The sequence below is a fragment of the Anas acuta genome, chromosome 1 (assembly GCF_963932015.1).
Source record: "Anas acuta chromosome 1, bAnaAcu1.1, whole genome shotgun sequence".
NCBI lineage: Eukaryota > Metazoa > Chordata > Aves > Anseriformes > Anatidae > Anas > Anas acuta.
The window spans coordinates 199297172-199312590 of record NC_088979.1 but is presented as its reverse complement, the minus strand read 5'-3'; the positions used below and the strand labels follow the sequence as shown (position 1 = coordinate 199312590).

Below are 15419 nucleotides of genomic sequence, written 5' to 3'. Positions count from 1 at the left end.
ATAGTACTGTTTTTCCATATATAAAATAAGTTTTGTTAGAGGAGAGGAGGGGAGGAGGGGGGAGGGGAGGGGAGGGGAGGGGAGGGGAGGGGAGGAGCTTTCTCTGTTTACCCCTTCATTAGGAAAATAACTTTTTATTAACTTTTTAATGGATAAATTGCATTTAGACCTGAATTTAATTCCAACCCTCTAGTGATGAAATAACACTCCAAAAAAACTCTCTCTTGCACTGCTTTCACAAGGATAGAATGTAAAGTATTTTTCCTAGGGAAAGCCAAAGATTATTTTAGTGTGCTCTACAGTGCTCCATGTGGGTGTATGCACACACCTGTACATGGATTTGTAGAAGCTTGTACCTATGCACACAAATAAGCATCTTTATGCAAAATCTCCAAGAGAGTTACATGCCCAGACTCAGAACATTTAATTGGATTTTGTGCAGAGAAAAATCTCCTGACAGCTGTTATGACAAAAAGTGGTCTTTCCCTTTTTGACCTATCTCCCTGCTTTTTCAATAGTAAGGAAAGATGAAACTATCATCTCTAGTGAGTCCAGAAAATCTTGAATCCTGACCAACATCAGATATAATCTCAGCCTGAGCTAATGCAGTCCATACACAGGCAAAAAGGACGCTCTTCCATGCCTTCATATGAAATACACATGTGATTGCTCAGGCATCTAAAGCATCTTCTCTTTCCCTACTTGCATGTCACCATATTTAGGTCAATAACAAAGCATACAATCACTGGGGATGTTCCCTCTCCCTCCCTTCCTAGCTCCCCCACCCTCCTCCCTTTCCCTTTCCCTTTCCCTTTCCCTTTCCCTTTCCCTTTCCCTTTCCCTTTCCCTTTCCCTTTCCCCCTCCCCTCCCCTTTCCCTCTCCCCAGCTTTCCTCCCTGCCCTCCTCCTCACTCCCCCTCCCCTCCCCAATTTAAAGGATAGAAGCTCCATGTACAAGGTAATAGTTTGTGGTTGGTACTTTCAAAATCACATGCCTGACTGTCATTTCATAAAGATGAAATTTCAAAAATGAAAGATTTATTTTAACATGTTCTTAATTTCATCATTATTCTCTTTTATTGTTTTCCACTTATTTACCTCTAGGACTTAGGAGCTTTGAAATTATTTTTTATTTGTAAAGGCTATGGTATAGGTGACCATTATTTAAAGCTTCAGGGGTTTCTAGCTTAGCTACAGCAACTCTTAAATTTTTGAGGTAGCAGAAACCATCTGTCTCAACAGATCATGTTCTTTTACACTGACTGACGAGCTAGTTTTCAGTTGATTTAGACGACTTAAAACAATCTTGGAAAGGAGGGAATTTCATCAAGCTGCCAATTTTTCTGTCTTCTACTAAGTTCCTAATGTTCTGCTCTGTGAATTGCTAGGGTGGTATCTGTCCCTCCCAGATGGGAAAGTAGGACACTTGTAAAAAAAAATAGTTTTCTCAATGTCATGAAGACTAAGTGGAATTAGCTAAATATCTCCATCTAGTCCCTTACCAATAACTTTCCTTTTCTTTGGACTCCTGCAATGGATACAAAACCAGAGGTAAATGTTTAAAGAGTCTATTCAAAACACATGGATATGGGAGCACTAATTGTCCTTTTTGTCTTTGGAAATCTTCCTCTAAACATTTTACAGTATGCATTCAGCATAATTAAATTACTCTGAGATTTATACTTCAGCGCTGCATGAGATGGAATTCAGTCTGTATAAATGCAGCTGTGGTCCATGTGAAAACATGGCCTTCATAACAAAGCACTTATTAAGGTCATTACCGAAGTTTTTATTTTCTGGACTGTGTTATGGAGGCAGCTTGAACAATAACCTTTTGACAAGGATTCATAATTACCTCTTGGTGCTCACTGTATGACCTGACACCAAAAGAATGGAAATGAATAGACAGACAATGTCAGCTTTGGCATTTCAGGCTACTGTGGCATCGGAAGGGTTAATGGCTGCTATTTTTCTCTGTACCAAATTTGACCCATGACTCCCCCGAATGGAATGAAAGGAGCAGATTGGGGTGTGCAAGTAGCTCTTTTTGAAAATGTCTGGCAAGTACAAGGAGCTTTTCTTTTCTTTCATTCTTTCCTTTTGGGTTAGGAAGGGCAACCCCTGTCTTGGACTACAGAAGTGTTCTTGCTCTGCCTATGAATCTGCAGAATGAAGAAACTCTCCTGCTAGCCAATAAAGAGAAATTTAGCACAGGACATAAATGTTTGGCTCATATACCGTTTAAAGTAAACTACAAACACCTTAAAAACAATTAGGATGACGGGAGTTTGGGGAAGGCTGTCTTTTCAGAGAGGCTGGAAAGCATTTCTCCCATAATAAAGTATGCCGTAATAGTCATTTTCTGCTGGGTGAATAAGCACAAAACACATCTTTGTTCATAAGGCTTTTTATTGTAGTAGTTGTCATGAGCAAAACCTGAAAGTACTTGAAAATCCATTAAAATCACAATCCATATATTAAAAAAAAATTCTCTGGAAAGTTTGTCTCTGTAGACTTTGTAAAAGTGAGAAGTCGATAAGTATGAGACACATTTATGTAATTTAAGATTAATGATTAACTGTTAAAGCTCAGGCTTTGTACAATCAAGCCTGCTGTTCAGCAAAGAAACAAACCCTTTAAATCTCTGCAGCTGCTGGAGGAAGCCAACTTCTAAGTTGCTCTGTGTGATAAGATGCCCTGAATCCCAGGCTCTGGCCATTGACTGGCTGTGAATCAGCGGTTACTGACTGTCTCCGGGGTGTTTTGGTTACAGTACTCTTTCCCAAAGGGCAATTGTCATTTGGATTTATGCCTGCTTGTAACTGCTTTTTCTCTGGTTGTGTTCAAGCATTGGTGCATGACTTTGTGCATTTCTTAAACTTAAGACTTACAATTTCTTGTCTCCCAGATCATGTATTTCACCAGGGGAGAATAGACTCACTTTAAAGATTTGTAATACTTGGATTTACTCATACTGGTTCTAGCAATGTGACTTTTTTTTTTTTCCTTTCCAACAGAATTATTAAATTCAGACAGATTTTTTCACACATCCAGGCCATGAACAAGTGCCTGAGTTACCAAGTTTAAACAACATCTTGGCAACTTTAAAACATTTGGCTGGTCAGCAGGAAAGGAAAAGCTGCTTGTAAAGCACTGGAATGCATTTTCAATTAGTCACTACATTGCTTAAAAGGCCAGGCATTAGGCACTGGGAGGAGAGGCAGGGGGATGGCAGTGCTGGCGGGAGGGACAGCATGAGACAGTCTGGAGAAGAGCCTTTATCAGCCCAGAACAGCAGCCCTGAAGTTTGAGGCCACTCTTTAAAAGATAAGCTGTTGTTTAACAACAGCCTCCCCAGGGACAATGAGGTTTTCCTGGTACAAGACCAGTGTTTCTTTCAAATAGTTTAATATTGCTTTTTATGAAGGAGCAATGGAGATGAGATGATGAGCAATGGAAAATATGTATTGGGAAGATGTTAGCAGTTATTTAGTTCCCTATTATTTCCTGATAACCTGACTGTTGGGTATCGTGACCAAAAAGTTGTGTTTTGGCACAACTAAAATATTCCTTGGCTCCTAAAATATTTTTGAATGAGATAACACCCTTCAAAGAGGATTAAATAACCAGCCTAAACTGCTTACTACACTTGGTTCATTTTCCTGCCCTACTCTATGAAGTCCTCAGCTCAATAGGCTTCTAATAAAGAAACAGCTAAAAAAGAAATCTTGTGACATAAAAGCATCTTTCTAATGTTCAGTAGCCATCATTGCTCATGCTTTTTTAAATGCTTTGTCCTGTACTTGACCTTCAAATGTTTGTAGCTGGCTGATCTGGAACTTTTTTGGCTCCACAGCTGTCTAAACTAAGGATGATGACATTGCTTAGAGATCCCTTTGTGTATGTGCGTTTATATACGAATACCATTTTCAAAAGTATACATATATTTACTTTAACATGACTCAAGATCTTGGAAAGCTTGTACATCTTTATCGTATAAACCAAGAACTGCAAAACTCACTGGTGGGACTTGTTATGGCATGAAAGACCCAAGTTACACAATAGGCTGGATTTCAGCAGGTAGAGGAAATTTTCAGAGCTGTTGCCTTCTGGCTAACTGTAATAAATTTGCCTAAGTAATATTTCACAGATGTGCTGCCTGTTTCTTGGCAAACAAGCTAAAGATCACAGGAAATTTCTTCACTTAAAGAATAAAATCAAAGTTTTGAAGACAAAGTCCTTAACCACAACAGAAAAAACATTTAGCTAAAAGATGGGAGGGAGTACTGCAATCCAAGCACAAGAGTTAAAACAATTTTACAGTGAGTTTCTGTTTCTGTTTTATTTGTTTTCTCCTACTATAGCTACATGCTCTATGAAATACATGAGGCTGTTTTGGAAAATCCATTGCCTGACACAAGTTTCTCTGTGCTAAACTTAATCTTCTAGTTTTATTTTTAGAAAGCTTATGGTTGCTTTCTTCAATGTTGTAGAAAATCTGGCAAAATGCCAGCAAGGTCCAGCAAAATGAAGACCTGTTCTTCTTTCCAAAGATGAAATATTTAAGTTGAAAATAATAAAAATAACCATGAATAATTGTGAATGGGAAAGCAATAAGAATCTTTATCCCTACTTTATTATTTTCACGTAGATACATTGGAAGAAAATAATGAAGCGTTTTCTGTGGGATGGGAGTGAAAAGTAAGTCTATGGAAAGCATGAGATATGTTTGTTAGAGAGCAAATTCTTGAAATGGAGATAGTTCGTTGAGTTTCCGGGTGAACAGCATAAGAAACATTGCATCTCAGTGGAGTTCTGGACAGGTTTGGCAATGGCCTGAAGTGTGTGACAAGGGACAAGATGTTTCCTTTGGCCTTGAATTTTCCACCTACACCAGGAGAAACTGTGTGTGTCTACCTTGTGTGTCTTCTCCTTGAAGGCTATGGGTGTAGAAGCATCTAACTTTGATGTAAAGGTCTCTTACAGCTCGCATCTACTCTAGTACAGAAACTGAAACCGTTGTATCCCTAAGTGGGTATAAAGGTAGAGCATCATTGCTCCCATCTCATTTTGATGTGCAACAGCAGCCAGATAGGACATGACAAGGACCCAAACCAAACTTGCCAAGGGGATATGATAGAACAGGGAATTTTGATTTTTTTGTTTGTTTGTTTGTAGACTGCTTGGAAAATTTGCTACATTAAACCTGGTGCCTGGTCATTGACAGAAAACATTCAATAACAAGTTTACATGGTGAAATACGTGAATATGGCCCTAAAACCTAGAAATTCTGTGATTCTGTGAAAACAAAAAAATAGGAAAGAAAAGCATTGAAGAAGGAGAAGAGGCAAGGAACTATAACCAGTTATATCCTCCACAGCCTCAAGTCAGGGTTAGCCTGTGAAATGATGGTTTACAAACTTTGGGAAAGAAGGAAACACTGGGAAATCTGTTTTAATTGTATCCCAAGCTGAAAATGAAGGTTTCAGCAGTTCCACAAAGAAACAAGTGGCAACTGAATTTAACTTTCCAAGGCAAGCATCTAACCCACCTGCTGAAGGTAAATAAATATATGGCCCCATAGTGTTGAAAGGTTTATCCATGAAGAAGTGGACCAAATCATCTTGTGCCAAACTGCTGTTAAGAGAGAGGTGGAGCATCTGTAAACTGTCCTCCACCCTCCCAGCCCCAGATCTGTATCTGCAATCTCTCCATCAGCAGTCCCTGATGTCCTTATCCTTATCAGACTCCTCCAAGACAAAGCGAAGCTGTTGCCCAGGGGAGGATATAAAATCCATATGTCTGAACCTGGGACCTTGCTTGCTAAATCAATCTGCTGATATGGTCTCATATGCTTAGCGAGGGACTTCAAACGGAAGGAGGCAGGAGGGGACTCAATGCACATTCCTCCTAAAGAAAGGGCCATTGATGCATCGACTTTTGAACAAAAGGAGGCATTTTCTAAGTAGTTTAAAATGATCATTTCTATCTAACCACTATCTCCTGGCTACTGTCTGGCAGACAAAATGGTCACAAGGCATTTTGGAGGAGTGTCACCTTCTGTGCTGCCTTTGTACCATGAGGAGACCAGCAAGAGGAGGTTCAGGCTGCCAAAACCAGCCTACAGCATCCAAGGGAGCCCTGAAACCACAGCTCAAGTTCTAGCACACCAAAAAGAGATGGTGGTGGAAGACTTAATGCAGTCTCCAAAGCTTATTATGTTTTGTTATGCACCTTATTATGTTTCCATGAGTGCATGATGTCACACACCACCAGATTTTTATGTGACCATCATATCACTGCTTCATTTTAACAAACAAGAGCTGCTTTTAACTTTTTTTTTTTTTTTTTTTTGTTAAAAAAAGAACCCATGGCAGGGAGGAACTAGGAGCATATGCCTGTGCTATAAATAGCAAAGTGGAAGTATCTGTCCTTTGGGGCAGTTTGGTTCTGACTGAACACTTTATAAGACACTGTTTTGCCTTTTTTTTTTTTTTTTCTTGAATTTTAATTTAGGCATTTCCAGAAATCCCACAAAATTAGTAGAGCTCAAGGAGAGGATACAGCCATTCACAGGATGAATGGAAAATATTTAGAGGGAAAAAATGCAGAAGAGAAATATTCAGAAGCAGGGAAATCAATGTCAAAAACTGCTATAATAACACAAAAGAAGCCAATCATGTAGATTTTTCTAAATAAACAGACACTAGCAGAGCAGTTACACAACTTTTCAGATCACTATGGTGATCTGGAGGATGCTTTACTATTTATTTTTTAAGTAGCAACAAAAAGAAGAAATGGATTTAATGGAATTTTATAGACACCTTCTCCTCTTTCAAACATCCTAAGGTTATATCTGTCTTTGCGTTATTAGGCTTTTTATTATTCTACCATAATAGCACTCTTGCTATAAATTAGACTGCTTTCAGTCACAGCTTCAGCTTACAAATCCATCAAGTCTATTAGATTTTAAAGAGAGAGAGAGAGGGAAAGATGTTGCTGTATTCATAGGGTTGTGGACTGCTTTTTCGGGAGGCGGGGGAAAGGGGGTGTGTATAGATTGGGGTGAAGTCAAGGGGAGGAGGGAAGGGTGGGAGAGGAGTTGCAGTTCGAAAGTCCCTCCTTTAAAAGTGTCAAACTCCAACCTGCACAGAATGGGGAAAGGGAGACCCCCAGCAACTTCCAGAAAATAATATAAAAGCAAACCTCAGAGGTGGAAGAAATACCCAAAAGGAGAAGACTGCAGCTTGCAGTAATCTGTAAATGATTGCTGGCAAAGACTGGAGGCTTCAAGCTTGAGCTGTGTTTGTTCCAAAAGAAAGCCAAGAAGGACGGTGTTAATAAAGAGAGATTTAACTGAGGGCTGTGCTTGGAATAAAGTGGGCTACAAAAAGGTCACATTTGATCAGTTGGAGCAGATTACAAGGGCTTTAAAAGGTAGTGGTGGAGAAATGAAACTGGGACTGTGAAGCAATATAGCACAAGATTGATTTTGGGGGTGGAGAGAAGCTGGGACAAGTGCTTATCAGCTTGAGAAGGAGGAAGAGCTGTGCTGGGTTTGTTGTCATTCCCACACTGAGTAGAGTACTTGCTGCTTTTGTGGTTAGGCTGCCCTGCCGTTTTCTTTTTTATCATTTTTTTTTATTGTTATTATTAATACAATGGTGTCTATAATCTCTGACTTGGATCCTCTGAAAGGCTGGAAAGTTTTAAGGTAGGCCTATGTTTTCTTCTGTTTGGTACAGGCGTTTTTTTGGTTTAGCCCTAAATTAACTGGAGCTTGAGTTATAATCGAAATGTGAGCCCTGGGCTTAAGTAAGAGAGGAGTTTCTGGTAATTAGAGCCCTTTTAAGATACAGCAAACCTTTAAGCAGATGTTTAGAGAGACCCGAGGGAGATTTTTAAAATATACTTCTCAGTGTTACAGTGCAGTGAGGAAGTGTGGACTTTTTTTTTTTTTTAAAGATTGTTCTGTAAATTCAAGTTAATTGTAAAGGCTCGCACCAGTTGAAACTGCAGGATTAACTCTCTGCTTTCCTAGCTGTACTTTGCAGGGGAATGGGTGGGAAACTTTAGGGGAGGAAAAACCAGCATGAAAGTTGGGGAAAACAGGCTTGTGGGGGTATAAAAATCAAAATTTAAAGAAAGTGCTTGTTTCATTTTGGGTTTGAAACTTCCAGTTTGTTGTCCCTTTAAGGCATGTATTTGATACTGAAAAGTTGTTGCTGATTTTTCCCTTCAGTACTCCTATTTGTTCTTTGAATAGTGAAGAACAGTGACTCGAACCCTGAAAAATACTAAGAGGAGGGAAGAGGGGAGAACCCACTGTTATTGCCTGCTGAAGATACTAAAACTCTACAGTGTCAAATGTCTGTGTTTAATGCTGTTCTAATTGCATGGCTTTCCCTATTGAGAATCTCGACGTGTAAAAAGTTTGCAGATGGTTTATAGAAACTTCACTAAAACATTGGAAACATCTGTGGTGAATGTAGTTGGTTAAATTATAAAATTAGTTAAATATAAAGTTTATTTCCTTCAACTGTTATGCAAAACATGAAGCTGCACCTAATAAAGTTTTTTTATTATTATTATTTTTTAAAAGAAGCATTGCAAGAAGTTTGAAGAGGTGTGTGAATTGTTTTGTTGTTTTTTATAATATATTAAATGTTAAAGTATATGAGCTTCTTGCTGCAACATTTTTAATAGCTTAATGTCATGAGCTGAAAAAAAATCCTCAAAAGTCAAACCATAACATCTACTTACATTATGAGTTTTTTTTCCTAATATTTGCAGAGCGTTGAACTTTCTTTTCTCATAAGTTGAACTTTCTCTGACCATCTTCAGAGCCTGTGCTTAGCAATGTGGACTAAAATCCTTAATGCTTGTCTGTAGGGTGAGAACTGGCTAAGCAGTTTTACTGCAAGTTTAGGTTTTGAATTTTTTTTATTTTTAATTTTTGTTGTTGTTAAGTCATTTAGGACTGTCAGCTTATTGTGACTAGATTCTGTTTGACTTCCTGAACTTTAGCGTAGAGGCTAGTATGCTGCAAGGGCAGCGGTCAGAGTGGCATCAGGGAAGGGTGGTCATATTAGGGTGATCTGAGCTGGAGTGACTCTTGTGAGTCATCCTGAGCAAATGCCAGGAAAGTGCTTTTGCAGAGCTCCATATGTGTTGTCTGCTGCATGTGTGCGCCAGAAAAACCTATTCTAGGAATTATTTGAAAAGTTTATCCCATTCTGAGACAACTTCTGATTCCTCTGCTGATCTAGTCAGGTGATACCAGGTTTTTGCTGAGTGGAGGGATGACATGGAGGACTTGAAAGCTGAGATGATTTAAGGAGGAGAGGCTGTTGCCCTCTCAAAGAATCCTGTTTTCTTAGAAAAATTACATGTTTATATGACTGTATCAGAAATATCTCCCTGGCACTCTTTCCTACAGCATGACAGAAGTTTCCTAACTTTTTGTGTGAACCTGGAGATTAGAGCTTTACAGACACAGGTAGGTCAGTGATGTGATTAAATTGATTTACTAAACACTTCTTTATGTAGTTACTGTGTATGATTGCAGCAGCAACTCTGTACAGGTCATCAGCAGGATGCAGTGTTAAAAGGCAGGAAGAGACACTATTCAGTTTAAGTAAAATCATCGGTGGTAGTAAAAAAAAAATAAAAATATTTAGTTGGAAGTCAATATGCAGTTTGTGGCTTGTGACGTTAAATTGTAAAGCCAATTCTACTTTTCCTTATAAATTTTAGCTTCTTTACAAGAAAGTAAAGGTGTCTTCTGCTCAGGTGACATGAAGTAATTCCTTAAGATCCAAATGAAATGCATCAGCAAATGCTGCAGTCAGCTTGAGAGTAGTATCCCATGGTGGCAAATTCCCCATTTTGTTTGTCTTGTGCACCCCCTGTAATTTATTCTGTGACTCACTCACAATTTGAGACCTGCCTAGCTGGAAGGCAGATCTCGTGGCTGGGGGTAAAATAATTGCACTGGGAGAGCTGGCAGAGGTATTAAAACAAATAAATGGTAGCATGGTGTGTATATAATATTACATCAGGCCTCCCTCTTCCATTGTTTCTGTCGGGGGTAGGATGGTAAGAGGTACGATACTTTCCAGAAAGTCTTGGCACACTCTGGATTCATGTTAGGGCCTCTGAATGCTGGTTAACGTACAGAACAAAACAACAAAACGCACTTCAGAAAATATTTTCTTTCACTGGATTTCTTGACAGTGATCTGAATATTAAAGTTATTGGAAAATAAATCTCTGAGAGCTCAGATTTTCCTTTTTTTCGTGTGTGTGTGTGTGTATGTATGTATTTCTTTTCAGATAAGCTCCCAGCATAACACCTATGCTTTGACATTAACACACTTCTGCCTGATCTTCCCTCATAGGTGCCTTGTCACTCTCTGTAGTGTAACCGGAATAAGCACTGTCTGTTGGAGTCAGGAGAGGCTGGCAAAACTTCAGGCCTTTTTGAGACACTTCAGAGCTATACCAACAAATGGTCTGTGCTCATCAGCCCTCCATGGACACAAAAATCACATTTACCTGGCTCCAAAGGGTTACAGAAGGTGGGATCTAGCCCCCTGAGGAGGGTACAGGAGAGACAGAGAACAGCTGTTCTAATCCCTGTCCCAAACCCTCCCTGTACTTCTGTGGCATGTTTTTTATCCTCAGATGTGACAGGGATGTCTGTGGTTGCTGCTTCAGAAGCCAGATCCTGTGCTAAGAGCCTCAACAGCAGCTAGAGTAGAGCAGTGACCTGGCAGTCGGGAGAGGCCCAAAAAGAAAATCCCTCAAGGCCATGTCTCTTCCATTGCTTCTCTCCCTTAATTTGGCTCCAATAAGACTAACTACAGTGCCATAAATCATGAGTTACCTACACAGGGAAGACCTTGCACCCATTTGCATTCCTCCCTGAAGAAGTATATGACCTTTCTATGGCTCATTGCTGGGGGGGAGTTTTTAACTTGACTTCTCAACCTCATAGTGAAATCTGAAAAGTAGAAGTTTTCGCTCAGATGAGTGGAGAAGTTAAAGCCTGTGAAGCAGCAAATCTTGCTGTACCACATGCAGGTGACCTAAATTTCACAAGTCCTACTGAGCAGGAATATACAGCTTGGCTAGTGAAGTTGGGAACATGTCCTGTGTAGGATAGATGTACCAATTCAAATATTCTCTCCAAAATGCCATTTCCCACCACACACACCTCTCCAACAGCCTGTAAAGGACAAAAGTGCCTTCTGTGCTTACGAAGTCAGTACAGGAGGTGTAATTTCAGCCTTGTTGTGTTGGTATTATAAGCTAGTTGGGGTAAAAAGTCCTTACCCAACACCCCCCTCCTCTCTTTATTTGTGAATTAAGGTTGGTTAAATGGCTTCAAGGTGCTCAAACTTGGAAAAGAGGGCAGAAATGTCTCAGATTTGCAGAATGGCAAAGAAATGGCTCAGAAATGCAATGGCTCAGATTTAATTTTTGGCATAGAACAGTAAACAGAGAGAACTGTAGCATTGCGAATCCTATTACTGCTTCGGCTCCTGGCTTTCCAGCTCAGCAAAACTTGAGATACAGTAAGGCATCCTCGGTTGTATTCAGTACTGGAGCAAACTGGTTTAGTACGTGGCCCCACAGCACCAAACTGCTGTTCAGAAAGGGGGAAAAATGGTTTCATATATGCTTTACTCTGAGGACCTGAACAATATTGTCTCCACCCACTCCTCAGAAACAAAACCAAAAGAGCCCTGAAGGTTTGGCCCAGAGACATAATGCTGGACTCCGTCACCACCAGGAAATAAAGATAATGGAATTTTGGATGTCAGTGGAGAATACTAATTGCTCCATAATTGCCACAATATGCTTGCTTGAAAAAAAAAAAAAAAAAAGGCGCAAAAAGACGTCTCTGCAAATATGGATCACGGAAGAGATTGCACTGAAAGGGATGTTAGTGAGGGTCAGATAAGTCCCAAGTTATTACGTGGATGAGAATCACCAGGAGGATACAAGTTATGACTAAGCTCTAATATATAAAACATGACCAGCAAAATGTAGTTGGGATTCCCCTGCTTTCAGTTTGAATGTGCGACTCTTCAGTGAGTGGGATGAAAAATTAGGGCCAGCTATATCAAAGAATGTGTTTTTAATCACTTTTTCATCTCTGGTATCCATGCTTTCTCTGCACTTTCCAGAGGACAATACTAGCAGTTTTTCTTGGCTTGTTTTTTTATTTTTTTCTTCATCTTCTTAGAAAGGCATCATATATGGGGTGATTGAAAAAGTGAAGATAACAGAAAATAGCAGATTAAGATGTAGCACACTCCAGCGTTTATTGTTGATGGCTGAGAAAGTCATCTAGTCCTTCTCTAAGCCTGTGCAGATTTATTCTTGCATCTTTATTTTTCCCCTGATTAAAATTCAATATTGCTCTTTTCAATAAGAGGTTATTCTCCACTGTTTTACTAAAAACAATCCACTTTTCATATCAAGCCTGTATACAAGCTCATTACATCTTGTTCATTTGGACATGAGTTGTTAAATCTTCCAGGTGCTTCATGGAGGATTTAACCATCCAATTCAAATGAATGTTCTTTCACAAAGAGGTTTACTTATCACTGCCTCTGTATTCCTTTGCCTAATTGTTTAAATTGCCCTAACCTCTAACACATGCAATATAAAATTACCATGCCAGTAATGCAGGTGCTTAGCAAGAGAGTAGGATGCCAAGTGTGCAATTGTATTCTCCCAGCTACCAGCAATTTGCAGTTCAGGGTCTTCCTCTGCCAGCAGTGATGACTTTTCTTGATGAATGATTCCCCCTTGAATTTATCTCACTGGTTTTGCAGTTTTAGCTTTGGACCTGTGACAACTTGAAGCAAAGAAATTTTGCAGCTTGACCCACTGGTTGCATGTACATTAACAAAGCAATGTGTTGGAAGGGCTCTTTTTTAGGTGTAAATTTGTCTTGCTTTTGTGTTTTGGGACACATGGTAGCTTCTTGAAGTCTTTTCACAGAATCCTGACGTGGTTGAGGTTGGAAGGGATTTATGGGTCCATCTGGTCCAAGTCAAAACAAGCAGGACCTTGAGATGCTGAATTCAGGTTTATTTCTCTGGAGGGTGGGAAGATCAAGTTTTTTCTGCATCTATTGTACTGCAAAATTAAATTCCTGCTTGGTGATTAGTGACACATGGTTACAAGGGTGTACATTTTGCAGGGTGCAGATAAAAGCAGGATGCTCCTTTCCTACATACATTACTTAGTCGTATCGACTTCCATCTACCATTTCATCATCTTCACTTCACAAGTCAATGAGAGTTCTAACGTGCAGGTCTCCATGCCTCATTTACAACTAACCCATTGCACATTTTAAACTTGTCTGGTTCTGTATTCAACGGAACTAAAATAAGAAAGAAATCACCTGTAGATTGCAAAGGACAGTGGAGATGTTAGATTGTGCTTTGAGAGATAAGGCTGTAATTTCAAGCTTTCCAAGACTCCAAGTCAGTTTGGATGAGTTACTTAATCTCTATGTGCCTCAGTTCCCACCAGTAAAATGGAGTTATTAATACCTGTCTTATCTATATCTATCTATCTATATTTTTTTTTGGCTCTAGAGACTTACAGTTTTCTCCATAGAGAGCCCACAGCAATGAAGGATTGCTCTTGGGCTGGGCTCTTTAGTGCCTGCCCTCATAAAACATAATTTTCTTAAATGAAACTAGAATTTAACTCTTGAGAGCAAGTAATTTCATGCTCATTTACTAAAACCCTTTTCTCAGTATTTCTGCTTTCACAAGGCAGCTTCACAGTCACACAAATTTCCTGTGTGCACCAGCTTTTTATTTTTCCAATAAATTGCTAGGCTGAAGCTGGCTGAAGTCTGGAAACCAGAACTGAATGCTCTGTCTGAGATTCACCCAATGACAAATTAGTTTTGTTGTTTTATTTACTTTTTAAAACACTTCTGTTCTAGTAACCCTTTATAACAATTTGTAAGCTCAGTTGCTGTTCTGCTTTATTAATGTGCCTGCTCCCACCCAAAGCTTCATCTCTGCTTTGGTATCCAGCTCCTTCCCTGCATAACTGCTTTTTTTCTGATCTCACTGCTACACAGCTTTTCACAGATTCATTCCTTTCTCTCCTTATTTTCTCACTCTTTTCCAGTGTAAATGCACTTTTATACACCTGTGGTTCATCACCGCTGTTCAGAGGTACACAGATCACATGGCACTTTCCCAGTCTTTGGTAGCATACCCCACTGACTTGTGTGTCAATGTCAGGTGTAATCACAGCAGTGAACCTCTTTAGCAGTTATTTCAGCAGTTATTACAGCATTGTCTAAATAATGGGCTTTACTCTGGTGAAGAGATACTCATTAAGGATCTCCTGCACCCATGCTAATCACAAGGCGCTATACCAACTATGGATCAGAGCAAGCAGGAACTAGGGAGATTTGTGGTCTCCCATGCTGGGTCCCTGCATCAAAATCCAGAAGATTTTGTTTGTTTCTTGCTTGACCTAAGAAAGATCAGATGTTATTGTCCGTAAGGGAACTTCTATAACTGTTCCCTGTGGATGCTGTCTGATGTGTATCAGTGTCTCCAAAGGAAGATGTTTTGACTTCAAGAGCTCAACTACTTCTGAAAAATGTTTTCTGGCACTAAAAAAAATTTCTTAGTGCAACCTAAATGCTAGCACCCAACCTCTTAATATGCTGCTAGTGATTACACATTAAATTTGTTAAAAAACAAACAAACAAAAAAAAAAAAACTTAATGCAAATTGTGTTTCTATGTAACTTTCTTAGATTTTTTTTTCCTTGATTGTGTGCTTCCCAATTTCACAGCACAAGCAGAAGAGGCTTTTAGCTTTCTATTTTTTTTTTTAATTAATATTCTTCATCTGAGAAACTCCATGCAGTTATTGTGCACAGAGTTTGTTCTGACAATTCATTCTGAGACACTTGTTATTGAATCAGTCCCAAGCTCATGTTAGCAGATCATTGTTCTTACTGGACTCCTGTTGATCAGCAGATACTGATTTTTATTTATTTATTTATTTTTAAACTGAGATTTAAAAGTGAAGATTTTCTAAACAAAGTAATATTGGGAGGCTCCAGTGATTCTCATAATTGTATTGTCTCTCTTTCATTGAATGTGTATATTTCAGATTATTGGAAAAATCTGTCTTGTTGTGCTAGATTTTTTTTTTTAAATAGATGTCAAGTTAAATTGTCTGTGGTTGTTTATGCTTTATAAAGACCAACTATTTGGACTTGTTAGAAGATTAAGTTCCTTGTTCAGGTTACTTTACAAGAGTATTCAGTAGTGGAAGACTGATTCTCAGCTGGACGTACATGAACTGCAGACTACATTCTCACTACATCAGCAGGTTGGTAGTCTTATCTATAAACTTT

General features: G+C 39.1%; 1 protein-coding gene across 3 annotated transcripts in view; it reads left to right on the top strand.

Annotated features, from left to right (window-relative positions):
- The window catches only part of CELF2 (CUGBP Elav-like family member 2), a 558673-nt gene that overhangs the window by 180436 nt on the left and 362818 nt on the right, over positions 1–15419 (top strand). Inside the window, exon 1 of one of the 3 annotated variants that reach the window (XM_068670060.1) lies at positions 7497–7714. The exons of 1 other annotated variant lie outside the window; for it this stretch is intronic. Coding sequence is in view for 1 of the 2 variants with exons in the window: in XM_068670059.1 (XP_068526160.1) it covers positions 7662–7714 (53 nt within the window). In the remaining variant the exon portion in view is untranslated. Of the gene's footprint in view, positions 1–7496; positions 7715–15419 lie in introns of those variants that run through there. One more of the 3 variants, XM_068670059.1, reaches the window with a different exon arrangement.